General features: G+C 48.0%; 2 protein-coding genes across 3 annotated transcripts in view; both read right to left on the bottom strand.

The window, feature by feature from the left end:
- Nucleotides 1–14337, bottom strand: part of LOC310908557 (uncharacterized protein) — a 42521-nt gene that overhangs the window by 10728 nt on the left and 17456 nt on the right. The window contains exons 6-8 of one of the 2 annotated variants that reach the window (XM_083859708.1): nt 11647–11810; nt 10344–10397; nt 8952–9141 (exon numbers count right to left, since the gene is read on the bottom strand). In XM_083859708.1, the coding sequence (XP_083715834.1) occupies nt 9106–9141; nt 10344–10397; nt 11647–11810 (254 nt within the window). In that variant the 3' untranslated portion in view covers nt 8952–9105. Of the gene's footprint in view, nt 1–8951; nt 9142–10343; nt 10398–11646; nt 11811–14337 lie in introns of those variants that run through there. The other variant, XM_083859707.1, reaches the window with a different exon arrangement.
- Nucleotides 80–8723, bottom strand: XIRP1 (xin actin binding repeat containing 1; the record flags this gene model as incomplete). The annotated part of the gene is made up of 1 exon (XM_083859695.1): nt 80–8723. The coding sequence occupies one exon, from the start codon at nt 8721–8723 to the stop codon at nt 1050–1052; it is 7674 nt and encodes a 2557-aa protein (XP_083715821.1). The 3' UTR covers nt 80–1049.

Here is a 14337-nt window from a genome sequence, read left to right on the forward strand (position 1 = left end):
ACTGGTCCATCAAGAGATGATTTCTAGGTATTTTCAGAGGAAACAAGCACTGAACAAAAGAAACTCAACCAGGCCAAAATATTTTTAGAGGTAAAGTTTACCGTCAGAACGCAGCAATAGAAGTTAAAATAAAAAAAGAAAGCCACAAAATATCTAAAATCTTGAGTTGAGAATGTACAAAACAAAGTCATAATAATAAGAAAAATTGCTTTACAAAGTCTCAAAATTAAATTAAACAGTAAACATGTAGGAAAGCATGGAAAATCTAAAATAAGGGGTTTGTGTATACTGAGTAATAAATTACAATTCTAGAAATAAAGAAAAGAAAGCAGTAACCATTCTGTCTCAAGAATCTTTCATAGCATCTTTCTTTGGGGGAATGGCATTGATAGTAGCTGTAGGTCTTGGCTTTATAAATTCCAGTATCATCAAACACTTTCCAGGAACTGAAAAACAAACTGATAAATAACTCCCCCAAGTCCAAGAGTGACAACAAATCAAGATTTTTTTTTCCTTTTCTTTTCTTAATGACTAAGAGAAAACCTATCCAACCCACCCATCAACATGAGCTTGTGTATATATATAATATGTATGTGTAGGATGCCCTTCTTAGAAAAAGAAGATGCCATAAAGGTGTTTGTTTGCCAGTGACCAGATTGATTGGTTCTTTAATTGATCCTACATATCCTTCCTTCTGCAGGAGTTCAGAGAAGCCCAATCCAACATCTCCAACCACTCCCACCAAACATTCCAGGGAGAAGTACCCTAAGGTGCCCATGGATGGATTTTTCCCTTGTGCTTCTAACAGTGCCAGGACTCTGGGTTGTGGTGCAGCACCAAGTCTGTTGGGTTGGCCAGGTGAGGGCTGTTCTCCAGTGTCAAGGCAGGCTGCACTTGTCCTGTCTGTGTGCAAACACCAAGACGATGGCCCTGAGAAGTCCTTAGGGTGTAGGTAAATCCCTGTATGTAATGTGGATAAAACAGGAGAAATGTTTATCGTGGCCTTTCTCTTTTGTCTTATACAGTCCCCTCTTATTCTTCAGAATCTCCTATTTCTTCGGCTTGGAGTTGCCAAAGGTGACAAAGACCACTCCTGGCTCCTGAAAACTCCCATTGGTGTGGAAGTCTTCACCTGGGCTCTTCAAGTACCTCCGAAACACAGGTGAGGCAGACACCTCATACTGGGGATGGGAAACCACATCACACGTGGAGGATGTTTGTGTCTCGGATTGCTTGGTGACTGTGGTGGACGAAGTGATGATTTTGTTTCCAAACTGGTCCATTTCCTCATACTGCTCCATGACAGTCCTGGTGGCTCCATAGAGTTTGGACCCATCAGGCCCTGTCTGCAGCTCCAAGATGCTTTTCTGCCTCCGTGGATTTTGTGGGCTGGAGACGTTCAGGGAGCGGTACTCCGAAAAGCTGCCTTTCATCCCACAGTGGCAGCTGTCTTTGGAGGTGTCCAGAGAACACTTCTCTTTGTCACTGGTTGGATGGTTGTTGGCATTGCCAGGTGTGTGCTGTTTCATGGAGCTCAGCCCAGCTTTTGTTTGGACAGGGTCTGGCCTCTTCTCTAAGGGTTTTGTGTCATGCCCAGAAGACCCTGCTGAGGGATGGTTATAGGAGCTAAAGCTGTTCTGAGCAAAAGCATCCCTCTTTCCTGGAGAGTCAAGACAGTCTGGTGATGGGCCATCCTGGGGGGAATGTACTGTCCTGGGTGATTCTGCTGGTTTCCTGGCAGCAGACTCAATGGTGATGTAGGAAGGTGAGGAGGGAGAGCTGCCACGAGACTGAATGAGGCGAGGAACCCCTAGCTCTGCCTTGGCTGCCTCTGTCTTTTCTGCCACCTTTGCACTTTCCACAGATGCTGCTCCCCCTGTCTCCAGCATGGCTTCCTCTTGCCTGGCTTTGCTTGAAACAATGCTGATTTTACGGATATTGCTACTGCTCACAGAGCTTTGGGCGCTCCCCAGGGACTCCTTGAACAGCCCTGAGAGCCCAGCAATGTCTGATTCAGATTTGAGACTAGAAACAGAATAAAGAGCTTTCTTGATGGCCTCCTCAATGTCCTGGATGCGGGCAAGTGTCTGCTCCTTCAGGTGGAGGATCTCAGCACTTGCTCGCTCCAGGTCCTCAAAAACCAGATCCACTGAGGAGGCACCATCAGCTTCCTCCTTTGCCTTGTTCTGTTGCTTGGCCTTCTGGCGCACAACCCACTCGGGGACCTTCTCAAAGAAGCTCTTGAGAGCTTTCACATCCACTTTGCTTGTCTCCTCCTCAAACTCCCTCACTCGGGTCAAGATCTCTTGCAGCTGCTCCTGCCTCCTGAGGTTCTCAAAGATCTCCATGGCCTCCTTGACGTTGCCTTTCATGATCTCCTCCTTGTGTACTGACAGCCTCTTCCGACGCTCATCTTCCGTTTCTCTCTTTTTTTTCTCTCTCATAATAACCGCTGGCTTCTCCTGGGCAGGTGTCTCTGTCTCCCTATCAGGACATTTCTGTTGCCTGCTATTTCCCTGCTGGTGCTCCTCAAAGGAGCTCATTGACTGCTGATGGAAGGACATTGAATGAGACATTTGCCTCCTCTCATGCACCTGCTGCACGACTCTCTGACTATCCCACAATCCGTAAGAATTGGATACACTTTCCCTTTCCACCTTGGATGAGGCATTTTGTGCGGCGCCATCTCCTCTTTTTGGAGGGGTGTTGTGACCCACAGGGGAGGTGTTTGGCTCAGTTTGTGCTGGCACATTCTGTGTCTGTGCTCTGCCAGGACAGGCTGGAGGTGAAGAGCACCTATTCTCCTCTCGGCATGGCTCCGTCTGTCTTTGAGCCACCTCACCTGGGCATCTCTTGGGAGCAGCTGCTTTATCACTTATCGTTCCCTGCTTGACTTCAAAACCAACCACTCCATTTTTGATTGGCTTTGAGGTCTTAGCACTGTCTGGTTCTACCTTTCCTTGTCCTTTGCTGGCCTTGTACCTTTCTTCTGCTATTTGAAGAGGGGTTTTGGCAGTGTATTTTGGCAGCTTTTGCTCAGGGTTTATACCCTGAACCGTGACAGACTTCTTCACAGATGTCTCTAAACTGCAGCGTTTTGCTTGAACCTCCTCATAGGCTGATTGTTCATGAACTTCCATGCAACTTAATCCCAGCTCTGTGGGGGAAGGCCTTGGCTTGATGATCTCTCTCAAGCCTGAAGGTTTTGGAGGCAAGGGTGGAGGGATGGGTTTTGTTGATCTGTTTGTGCTGTAATTTGCAGAGGCAGAATGTGCCTCATGTAAAAGGTGCTCAGGTTTTGGAGGGGGAACAGGTTTTTTCTTGGGTGGGGCAGTAGTTTCTGGTTTTGGAGGGGTCCTGGGCTTTTCTGCGGGACTCTGGTCACTGGGTTTGCAGGACAGAGAAGGAAGAGGAGGAAGAGGGGTCTGGAGCAGTGCAGAACATCCTGGGGCTTCATCTTTGCTGGTTGGTAATGGAAGGGCACCTTCTCTTGCTGCTTTAGTTGAGGGTGGGCAATGCTCTGCTTTCATCACAGCAACTGAGGGAGGAGGAGGAAAGTCATTATCAGCCTGTGACCCTGAAGCCACTACAGCAGTCTCGTTACTAGCGAGTTGAGTCTCATTTTTCTTTTTACACACAGAATAGGACTGCCCTGCATTTCTGTATATCATAGCAGCTTTAAAGTCCCCTCTGGAGACATTAACGTTAGACTTTTCCAGTGACTGAAGTGTGGCTTTTAAATTACCTCGGACAACATCCTCCTTTTCTACCAGGCGCTGTTCTGTGGCGGCACTTTGCAGTGCTCTGATAGCTGTCTGCACATCCCCTCTGACACCAACATCTCTTTCTTCTTGCACTGATTGCTCTTTGTAATCAGACTCAACACAAGGGTTTATATAGGTTTTCACGGGTGTGGCAGTATAAAGGCCATCCTTAATGCTAAAATCTCTACTGGGCACAACTTGGATTTCCTGGCTCAATAGTTGTCCTCCCTGTACTTCCTCAGAAGCACTGACCTTTTTGTGTGATGCTATGCTCTTCTGAGACACGCTTGTGTGGGTCTTGGATGCCTCCTGGACTCTAGTGGTGGTGGTCCTGGTGGCAGTGCTGCTGCTCTCCTGCTTGGTGGATGAAGAGTCCTGTTGGTGTACAGTTGATTGAAGGGTCATGGTCCCCTGTGAGCTGACTGTCTGCTGCCTGCAGGCTGTGTGGACCTCCTCCCTGTTCCTCTGGAACTTGCTCTGAACATGGTGCTGAATGTTTTTTGCTTCTGCTGTGGCCAGCCTCAGGCTTTGCATTGCAGCCTGAAGATCAGTCCCCAGGGCCTTTTCTTCTGTCTGAGTCTGGCTGGCTTCCCCAGGCACCACACTCTGCTGTTTCCCATCCACTTCTGCCCTCTGAGCTGTCACTTGGGTTGGAAATGGGCCTTGTATCACAGCTTTTGGTTCCTTCAAATGAGTAGTGGTGGCTTCTTCTTTCTCTGCCTTCTTGCTGGCATCTGCAACCCTTTGGATTGACTTTGTAGTCACCTTAAGCCCTCCAGACAGAACTTCTTCCTTTCCCATCACTGTGGGCAGGGGCTTCCCAAGACATTGCACAGTGGTGCCTGTCACACCTGCTGCATGCACAGCCTCTCTCTCTAACACACCCTCTCTGCCCATGCTTTCACATGCAAATCCCTTTTTTGTTCCCTCCACAGCCCCTGGCTCACCTCCTGCAATTACTTTCTCTATTTGTTCTTTATTTGGCAGGACATGTACGTTAACCCCTGGTACAACCCGTGGGCTGTTCTCATCTACCCCCTCCTCCTCTGCTTGGGAAGAGATCAGGGATTGTATCTCTGACTCCTGCTGGAGATTCTTCAGATAGCTGAGGTCTCCCTTCTCAATGCAGCTCGCAAAAAGTTGGACATTTCCCTTCTCATTGTCCTCACGCTTGATGGTGGCTGCTGCTTTCTGCTCCTGAGAAGAAGCCAACAAGTTCCCAATTGTTGACTTCACATCCCCCTTGACAACTTTCTGCTGGACAGAATGGAACAGGAGGGAGTAGAGAGTCATCTTCAATGATCCTGACTTTGTCTCTTGTAGGACCATCCCCTTTTTGATGGAAGCATCTTGACTGAGGAGACCCTGTAAGGCCTTGGCTACATCTCCACTCAAGTCCTCTCTGCCTTTAACAGCTTCACTCTGGTCCAGCAGCTGCAATGGGCTTACTTTGATCTTGCCCTCTCTGTCCTCCTCCACCAGCATGCTCTGGGCTTCCACATTGGTCCTGTGCAAGAGCTGCAGCATAATCCTTTGCAAGTGGCCTCCCACAATCTCTTCTTTCAGGATCTCTGGAGCTCCTGGGCTGCTGAGCTGGTACTTCACCATCTTCACACTCTCCATATCATTAGCTTCAATGAGGATCCCATCATGCTGGATAGCCTGGCAAGTGCAGAGGGTCTCTAAAGTCTCCTTCATGGTTCTTTCTTTCAGTTCTGTTTCTATGCTACCTTCAGAAGCACTGAATTTATCCAGGGGTGTGCTCTCAAAGAGCCAGGTTGTGCTTTTCACATCCGCGCGAGGAATCTCTTCTTGGGCCCCAGTGCTGGCCGTCACCTCTGTGTCCTTCAGGGTGTCCATGGGCTGGGTTTCAAACAACCAGGTGCAGCGTTTTACATCCCCTTTCTGGCTGTCCTCTCTCTGCACTGTGCTCATGGATGAGCTTCTCTCTGCGTCCCCGTACAGGGAGTCCACGGGATGGTTCTCAAAGAGCCAAGTGGATGTTCTCACGTCACCCCGCTGCACGTCACTGACACTGACCATCCTCACGTACTTCTTCTGGCCCACTTGCTGGGACTCAAAGAGCTGCTTGTTGGACTGAACATCTCCCTTCTGCACATCATCCACTGTTCTGGGCACAGACAACTTTCCCCCTGAGAAGGAGTCAAGAGGCTCTGTCTCAAACCTCCACCGGGCAGTCTGGACATCTCCTTTCTTGATGTCCTCTTGGGTGACAGCCCTGATCACAAACACCTCTTCTTCCTTCTTGATCTGATCCAGGGGCTTAGTTTCAAACAACCACCGGGCACCTTTCATGTCACCTTTCATGATTTCTTCTTTCTGCACTGAGGTGACCTCATGGTATCCCCCCTCTTTGTCCTGGATAGCGTATAAGGGTTGACTTTCAAAGAGCATTGTGCAGGACTTGACATTAGCTTTGCTCATGGTGTCTTTCTGGATCTTCTGGAGTTCTGTCTCATCCACTTTGTCATGGATTTGGTCAAGGGAATATGTCTCAAACACAAACCTTTTTCCTCCAACATCTTCTCCCTTGACATCCTTTTCAGGAGGTATTTCCTGGATGCCCTCAGTGCTGTCCTTCAGGGTGTCCATGGGGTAGTTCTCAAAGAGCCACGTGAACTTGTGCACAGACCCAGCTGCAATTGTTCCAGCATCATTCTGGGATTTTGGCTTGGTGGCTATGTCCAAGGGCTTGGCTTCAAAGAACTCTTTCACTCTGGACACTTCTCCAGACTTAAACTCCACACGACTGGAGTACCTCATGGTTTTTTTCCGGTCACCTTCACTGACAGTGCTGCTGCCCAAGGGTTCTGTCTCAAACAGGTGCCGGACAGTTTTGACGTCCACTCCCTGTAATTCCTCCTGACTGTAGGCCTTACTGACTTGCAAATACTGCTCCTCTTGGCCTTTCAGGGAGTCCAGGGGCTGAGTCTCAAACATCCATGTGTAGGACTTCACATCACCTTGGGGCATGCTGCCATCCTCCTCCTGCTTCTTCTCAGCCTTCTCGTACAGGGTGTGCATGGGCTGGGTCTCAAACAGCCACCTGCAGGTCTTCACATCCCCCTTCTGGGAGATCTCTCTCTTCACTGAGGGATGCTTCTCCCTTTCTGTGCCTTGGAGATGGATGACATCCATGGGCTGCGTTTCAAAGAGCCACTTGGCTGTCCTGACATCACCAGCCACCACCTCTTGTTTTGTGATCCCCCGTATTATATCCACCTTCTTGATGCTTTCATCAAACTGGTCCAGGGGCCTGGTTTCAAACATCCACTTGTAGTTCTTGACGTCACCGCTGATGATCTGCTCTCTGCTTACAGAGGTGACTTCGTGGAAATTGCCAAAGCTATCCTTGATGGCATACAGGGGTGTTGTCTCAAACAGGATTTGGTTGGCTTTGACGTTGCCAGCTGGGATCTTCTCCTCCTCTTCTTTGGTGGTGGGCTCAGCATCAGCTTGCTTAATGCTGTCTAAGGGGAGAGTCTCAAACAGGGTCTTGAAAGATTTCACATCCCCTTTCACTACCTCTTCCATGCTGGTGGCTGGAATTTCTTCCTCAAATGCCTTGGAGATGCTGCCAAGGGGACAGGTCTCAAAGACATGTTTTCTTTGCTTCACATCTCCCTTCTCCTCTGCTGAAAGCTCTACTTTCTTCAAACGTCCCACTTCAAAATTGTCTTTCAGGGTTTCCATTGGCTGCGTTTCGAAGAGCCAGAGTGTAGATTTCACATCACCTCCAACAACTTGTTCTTTGGCTACAACACTTTCTGAAGCTTCTCCTTTCAGGGAGTCAAGAGTCTGGGTCTCAAAGAGCAGTCGTTGTTTAGTGACATCTGCCCCTGTGACAAAATCTGTTGAAGCCTTGAAGTCCTGTTCTTCAACTGTGATTTCTCTGATGGCATCCAGAGGCTGAGTTTCAAATATCCACCTCGCACCACTGACATCTGGCCTCCCAATTTCTTCCAGTGAAATCCCACGGATTATCTGCACTTTGGAAGTGTCCTTGTTGATGGTATCCAGGGGCTGAGTCTCAAAGAGCCAGCGAGCCGTCCTGACCGCATTGCTCTGAATTTCTTCTCGGCAGACAGACTTGATTTCATGGATAGTCCCACTTTTGTCTCTGATGGCACAGAGGGGCTCTGTTTGGAAGAGCCGGATAGTCTTCTTAACATCTCCTTTAAGCTCCTGGATTTCTGACTTGAGTTGTAGGATGCTCTTCTCCTCCACTGAGGAGCAGCGTCCTATGGCATCCAAGGACTGTGCTTCAAAGAGCTGTTTGGCCCCTTTCACATCACCTCCTTGGACAGGATCCTTGAGAACTGCCTCCTGCACCTCGGTTTCATCTGAATACAGTTTATTTAATGTGTCCAGTGGCTGGGTTTCAAAGAGCCACCGGGCAGTGCGAACATCCCCTCTGGCAAGGTCTGTTTCTGACACCTTGGCTGATGTTGACAGGTTGTATCCATTTATGGACTGGCTCTCAAACCTCAGGGAAGTGCTTTTCACATCCCCACTGGGGATGATCTCTTCTTCTGTCAGCTTCTTCGTGGCTTGATGGTCCCCAATGGAGTCAAGTGCCCAGTTCTCAAAAATCCAGCGCATGGACTGAACCTCTCCTGGGAGAACTTTATCCAGGTTCACGGAGGCCTGTGCACTGGGATCTTCAGTGTTAAGCATTTCTGCCAGGTCCTCAGTCACAGCTTCTTCCAGGTTCTTCCTGAGCTCGGGGTGCATGTGCCTGTAGAGCCTCTTCAGCTCATTCACCTGGCGCTGCTGGTAGAACTTGGAGAAGGCTTGCTTTGGAGGAGGCACAGGGAGTGCATTGAGATCCTGACCCCCTGGAGCAACCACCTGGACTGAGCCAACGGCTGGAGGGGGAGGCAAGTCATCTTCCATTTTCTTGACGTCAACTTTAGATGATTTCTGAGCTTCTGACATCTTTGGGGAAACAGTTTCAAACGTCAGCATCACCTCTCACCCCCCCATCCCTGTGGCTGTTAATGGAGTGAACAGCAAAGGGAAAAGCCAACGGGGGAAATCCATGCACCCAGTAAGCTCCATACCTTTGGTTCAGTAGCACACAGCACTCCAAAAATCACATCACTGCACACGCTCCAGGCTTGGTGTTAGCCCTGGTTCCACAGCAAAGCGAGGTCTCTAGTCCAGGGGAGGTGGTTAGTGTACAGTTCCCAGGATTCAGTCCAGCTAGAGCACAACAGAGGTGCCTGGTTTGGACTATGTGGCCAAGAGAAAGTGACCACAAGAAGGATAAGTCTGACTTAGAAAAATCAGCAAAAAGTTAACTTCTCCCTCCTGCAGTTCAGTGTCCAAAACTCTTGTGTCCCTGGCTGAGGACCTACAGAGAGTCTGAGAATAAAAGATCTGGGTGCAGGAGAAAGACAAGGAGCTATTTGTGAAGAGGTCCTGAGAAGAAAATGGGGAGAAGGAACCAAAATGTCCAAAAGAGTGGATAAGGTTGGCTGGTGAGGTAACATCATGAGCTTTTGGTAGCACTATGGGGTGCCCACTCACTGCTCAGGAGAGAGGGCTTGGGGAAGGATGTTCATCAGATTAATGATTTCTTCTGTTGCACTCAGAAGTGTGCCCCATATCACCGTTTGCACAAGAATAGATGCACATTTACACAGCTGGAGACTTAAATAAAGCTCTTCTGACTTGCTGACTTTTACTGGCACAAGGCTAACTAAGGTTTGCAAACTGCTGGAATCAGCAGGCCTGATGATCTGTGCTGCCTGAGGAGGAAAGCAAGGCTGAGAGACCAGAGGTTGGGGTAACACCTATAGCTTGGAGCCAGGAAAGTTAAACCTGTTTATGCTCAGTCAGACTGACCTCATCTCAAATTCACAGCAGTGCTGGTACAGAAGTGAACAGAGTGGGCTGTGGTTGTCCAGTCTCCCTCTGAGCCTCCATTTCTGCAACTTTTCTCCTCAGTTTGTGCATCCTGGGCACTGAACACTGAACTGAATACCTGCAACCTGCACTGCCTGGGCATTCATCTAGAGGGAAGGTAGCTGAAGCCTTTAATCATTGTCTAAAAGAGACTGTAATCCTGGTGGCTTTCCTTTCAGTAACCAGATCTGCTGACCCTTGGCATGCCTGTGCAGTTACGTCTGCAGAGTTATGCCCGGAATATTATTAGTTGTTGCTCAAAGCAATGGTGCACGGTGTTATTTCACTCTGTTACACACAGATTGTTCTGGCTAAAAATAAGTTTCGAACATTAGTAAAAGAAACCCACATTTAGAACACCAAAATCAGCATATTTTGCAGTGAGTGAAAAAAAGCAAATCTTTCGCATGAGCCAACGTACTTGGAATGTACTTTTTAAAATAAGGGGTTTGGGTTTTTTTTAATTTTTTTTTTTTTTTTTTTTTTTAATCTGTGAAGAACTTCTGAATGTGGGGAAGGGCAGCAGAGCAGCTGATAGCTATATTCAGAATATAAGTGCTCCTGGCTGCCTTGTGTGGGTATTTAGATCACACTCACAGGCCACAAATATTTGGTTAGATAACGGTGCTTATCTAAAGCATTTCCTACCTTGTTTTTTTTCTCGCTGTGGGGAGAGTGAATGGAGTTGTCCTTCACAGTACTCTGGAAAAGATATGAGGAGAAATGCCATTAAACTGCCCAGCAAGACACATTATCAGCATATATATTTGTATATACTTATGTATACTTAGGTGTACATCAATTACAGAGAACTCAAAACTATGCAGGTGTGATTTTCCTTTTTGGTTCTTTGGCAGCTCTGTGCAGTTGAGAAAGCAGTCTTATTCCAGATTGATCAGATATATGTTTAATAATGTCTCAGTCAACAAAAAAAAACAACCAAAAAACCCAAATATTTTTTTTTAAATTAGGAGAAGAAAATCAAAACTAGCACTGATCTCTCCAAAGTTTGATTTAGCCTATATTTTTCCTTACACTTCAATATTAAAAAAATGAAACTGATCTGCATTTGTAATTGCATTATGAGTTGTGTGATTGATTGCTTTGTAATTTAAATATTTTTTTTTTTGTTTTTTTGTTTTCTAACCAAATTTTTTCCAAATGCAGTCTCCACTTATTTATTTTCAACGGACACTGCTTTGTCTGGACCTCTCCCTGATAAACACTTGAGAAACTGCATCACTGAACAGGGGCCTCATAAAAGGTTGAGTGTGTGGGGAAACATGAATGTGCCTGCAGGAAGGGTGCAGATACGAAATCCCATCCCATGTCACTCCTGGATCACCAGTGGAACTGGGGAAATGGAAAAAAACGAATGCCTCATAATCCTTATAACCTCTATTATCCTGTGACCCGATGATCAGCCTGGAGTGGGGGATTAAATCCCTGGATCCCAGCGTGAGGGATATAAACAGAGAAGCACAGGGAGGTTGCACTGCAAAGTTATGCTTGAATGTAGCATATATGTACATATATATGTGTGTGTGTGTGTGAGTATGTTGTTGGAATGAGGATAGCATGCAGACCTATATGTTGCTCAGTACTAATTATTTCCTCCATAGATGTATGTGAATGTAAATATGCAAATAAAGAGGAAATCTTATTATGAGTAAACTGTATAGTCTAATGAATGTAGGCATGTGTGTGTGTGAATTTAATAAGTATGTGATCTATGCATGTATTTGTATACATGGATATATGATATATCTGTACACATTTATCTTGAATTTGCAAACGGCAAGGGAAAAAGGGTCACTTTCGGGAAACCAAAAGGTGTTTCTTCATATTTCCAGAACCAGACACATTCTCTGTCACCCTCCCACAGGCACTTGCCGGCTGGGACATGGCTGGGATGCCACTGGTGGCTGGGGAGGGAGGGCTCGGTCCTTACCGGCTGCACGGGGCTGGCGCCAGCAGCAGCAGCAGCAGCAGCTGTCTGCGAGAGATACCGAGCCGACAGCTCCTTCACGGAGGGCGCACAGGACCTCCCTCGTCCTTGCTGAAGTGTGTGGCTGGTGTTGCCTGACGGGTCTAAAAATGACCGTGCCTGATCATCTGAAACAGGGACAGACAGAGGTGTGTGGTGAGCCGTGAGCTGCAGACAGGAGGGCACGGCCAGCAGAGCTTTCCAAGGCCTCTGGCACCTCACACTGAGTCCACCCACAGCCCCCACCCTGGTCCCCCAAAACTTCACATCACACTCTTCAGGTTCAGAGAAAAAACATGGACATTCCCATCTCCTTCATGGCTGAGGCAGAGGGTTGAACCTGGATGGGAGTGATGCTTTGGCGGTGACCTGGTGGCCCCATTCCTGCATCCCTGGGCAAGGCCATCACCAAATACGAACAAGTCAGAGGACATGGAGGAACTACAAATATCCAACTTGAGCCAATTCCTACTTCTTTCGCTCCATGGCCACACCACTCTCCTATGGGTGTGCCTCACAAGCAGTAATATCCACTTATCTCCCCTGGGAGCTTATTTCAGGAGAGATGGAAAGGGTGAGGTTTGCCAAAGGATGTAGCAGGGAGCCCTTGGTAGAGCCTTCAAACCCTACTCTGAATTTAGAGATCTGGTATCTTGAGCTCCCATTGGGTCCCCACTGGAGCTTCAGTTTTCAAAGAAAGAAGCAACTCCAAAATGTAGCCAAGAACTTTCATTTTGCATTAATCTGCCAGATGTGAGGATGGTTATCTCCACCTCCCATCACAGAAATACATAATATAGAGAGCTTTACACCTATAGGGTGCAACTCAGCCCTCCAGGTTAGTCAGGGCTGTAACCTCTCTGTTCCCACTGTAAAAACACGAGAAGGTTCTCCCGTTCTCTGCAGGGCTTGTGCTGCTGCATTCAGATTTAGTGAGGTATTTGCAATGCTTTTGGTTTGAACAATGGGTTCTCTCTCCACAAATCCAGCTATTGCACAGCCAGGAAAGGGCTGATGTACTTTTTAATATGTGCACACTGGAAGCCCTGCAGCCAATCCAGCATCCTTTGCCCTCAAACCTCAGCCCCCAAATAATGAGAATTAGAAAACAACAAACCTAGTGACTCTTCTTTGTTTCCTGCTTTTTAAGTTCAGATTTTCAAGTTTTCCTCTAAAATACTGAAAGAAACTTACTCTGGTTTTATTTTAAATTGACAAGAAGCAACTCTGTGCACCAAAAATGTGCTTCAAATGAAATAGATGTGGTCTTGAAAACCACATCTAGGAGATGGGAACACCCCATGGCAAGGCAGGAACCCTGCCTAGGCTGACACAAGTGTTCCTGTGATTGATCATTTTGGTGAGAAGTGCTTAGCAAAAGCATCCCTGTGTCCATGAGCTGGGCTGGTGATGTTTAATGTTCTCCTCCCACCCCAGGCTATGGGCATTACTGCTGAGATGATATAATTTGTACTGACCTATAGGCCTGTAGGTTCACATACTGCACAAAGAAAAGCAACATGCCCCTCCAGCCACGAACAAATAGTGCATCAGAAGGAAGATTTCCAGTTCAGGCAGTGGGAAATAGCACAGTGTCAGTGCTGCCCGTTCCTTCACCCTTTAGCTTGGATGGATGAAAGGCCACAGGGCTTGTTTTAATGGCAGATATAATTAGATACAAGGCTTTTGTTGAAGGCATTTCCTTATCGCTGCCTTTGTATTCTTTTCTTTTAATTTTTCTTCTTCCCTTCTCATTTTTGACTATTTTTATTTTTCTTGCAGTGCACAGGCTGTGCACAGCCCTGTGTTTGCTTATCACTTCTCACAAAGCCTCCTGCCTTGGAGAAGGGCCGCTCCAGCCCCCTGTGCTGGCTCTGCGCTCGCACAAAATCTGGTCTCTGCCTGACGAAACAGGCTGCTGCCTCCCTCTAAACCGCTAATTATAGATAAGAGCCGAAGAACAACAGCTCGTTCCGCTAACAGGGAGGCTGAGCTGTCACGTCTGAGACATCCGAGCGGCACCGAGGGACATCTCAGGAGCTGGGAACAAGGTGCGGATTCGCAGCATCCTCCGGGAGGGAGCGCGGAGCTTCCCCAATGGAGATGCTGGAGCCCTTCTCCAAGGAGATGCTGGAGCACAGCTAAAGGTTCTATGCACACCAGGCTGAGGGTGATATTTGTTGTGTATGAGGTGGAAGCCCAGTCTGAAATCTGTCCCGGGCTGAGCTAAAGGGCTCCGCTGAGCATTTCTGCCCCGCTGAGCTAAAGGGCTCCGCTGGCGCGCCCGGCATCCGCTCCGGCGCTGAGTGATGCATCCCGCCCCGCGCTGATTGACTGCGCGACTGCGGCCCCGGGTGTGTTAAACACGATACTTCAGGCATTAAAGCATCCCCTGCGAGCTAAAATGGGAGGAAAAAATCTCCTGAAACCCCCCTCCTCCCGTCCCGGCCAGTGGCTGGCACGGCGGCCGACGGCGCTGCTGTCCAAATGAAGGATACAGGGAATGCTCCTCCCTGCTGGCGTTTGTCGGCAAAATGTCCTTCGTGTCAGTGTCTGGCGCCGGATGAATCTGCACATTTTGTGTGCGGGGCTGCAATGTTTGGAGAGCCCATGAGGAGCAGCTGTCGGGCTTCTTGAGTTCTTCCCGTGCCCCGT

Source organism: Zosterops lateralis (assembly GCF_965231275.1).
Source record: "Zosterops lateralis genome assembly, chromosome: 1".
In the NCBI taxonomy this organism is placed as follows: Eukaryota; Metazoa; Chordata; class Aves; order Passeriformes; family Zosteropidae; genus Zosterops; species Zosterops lateralis.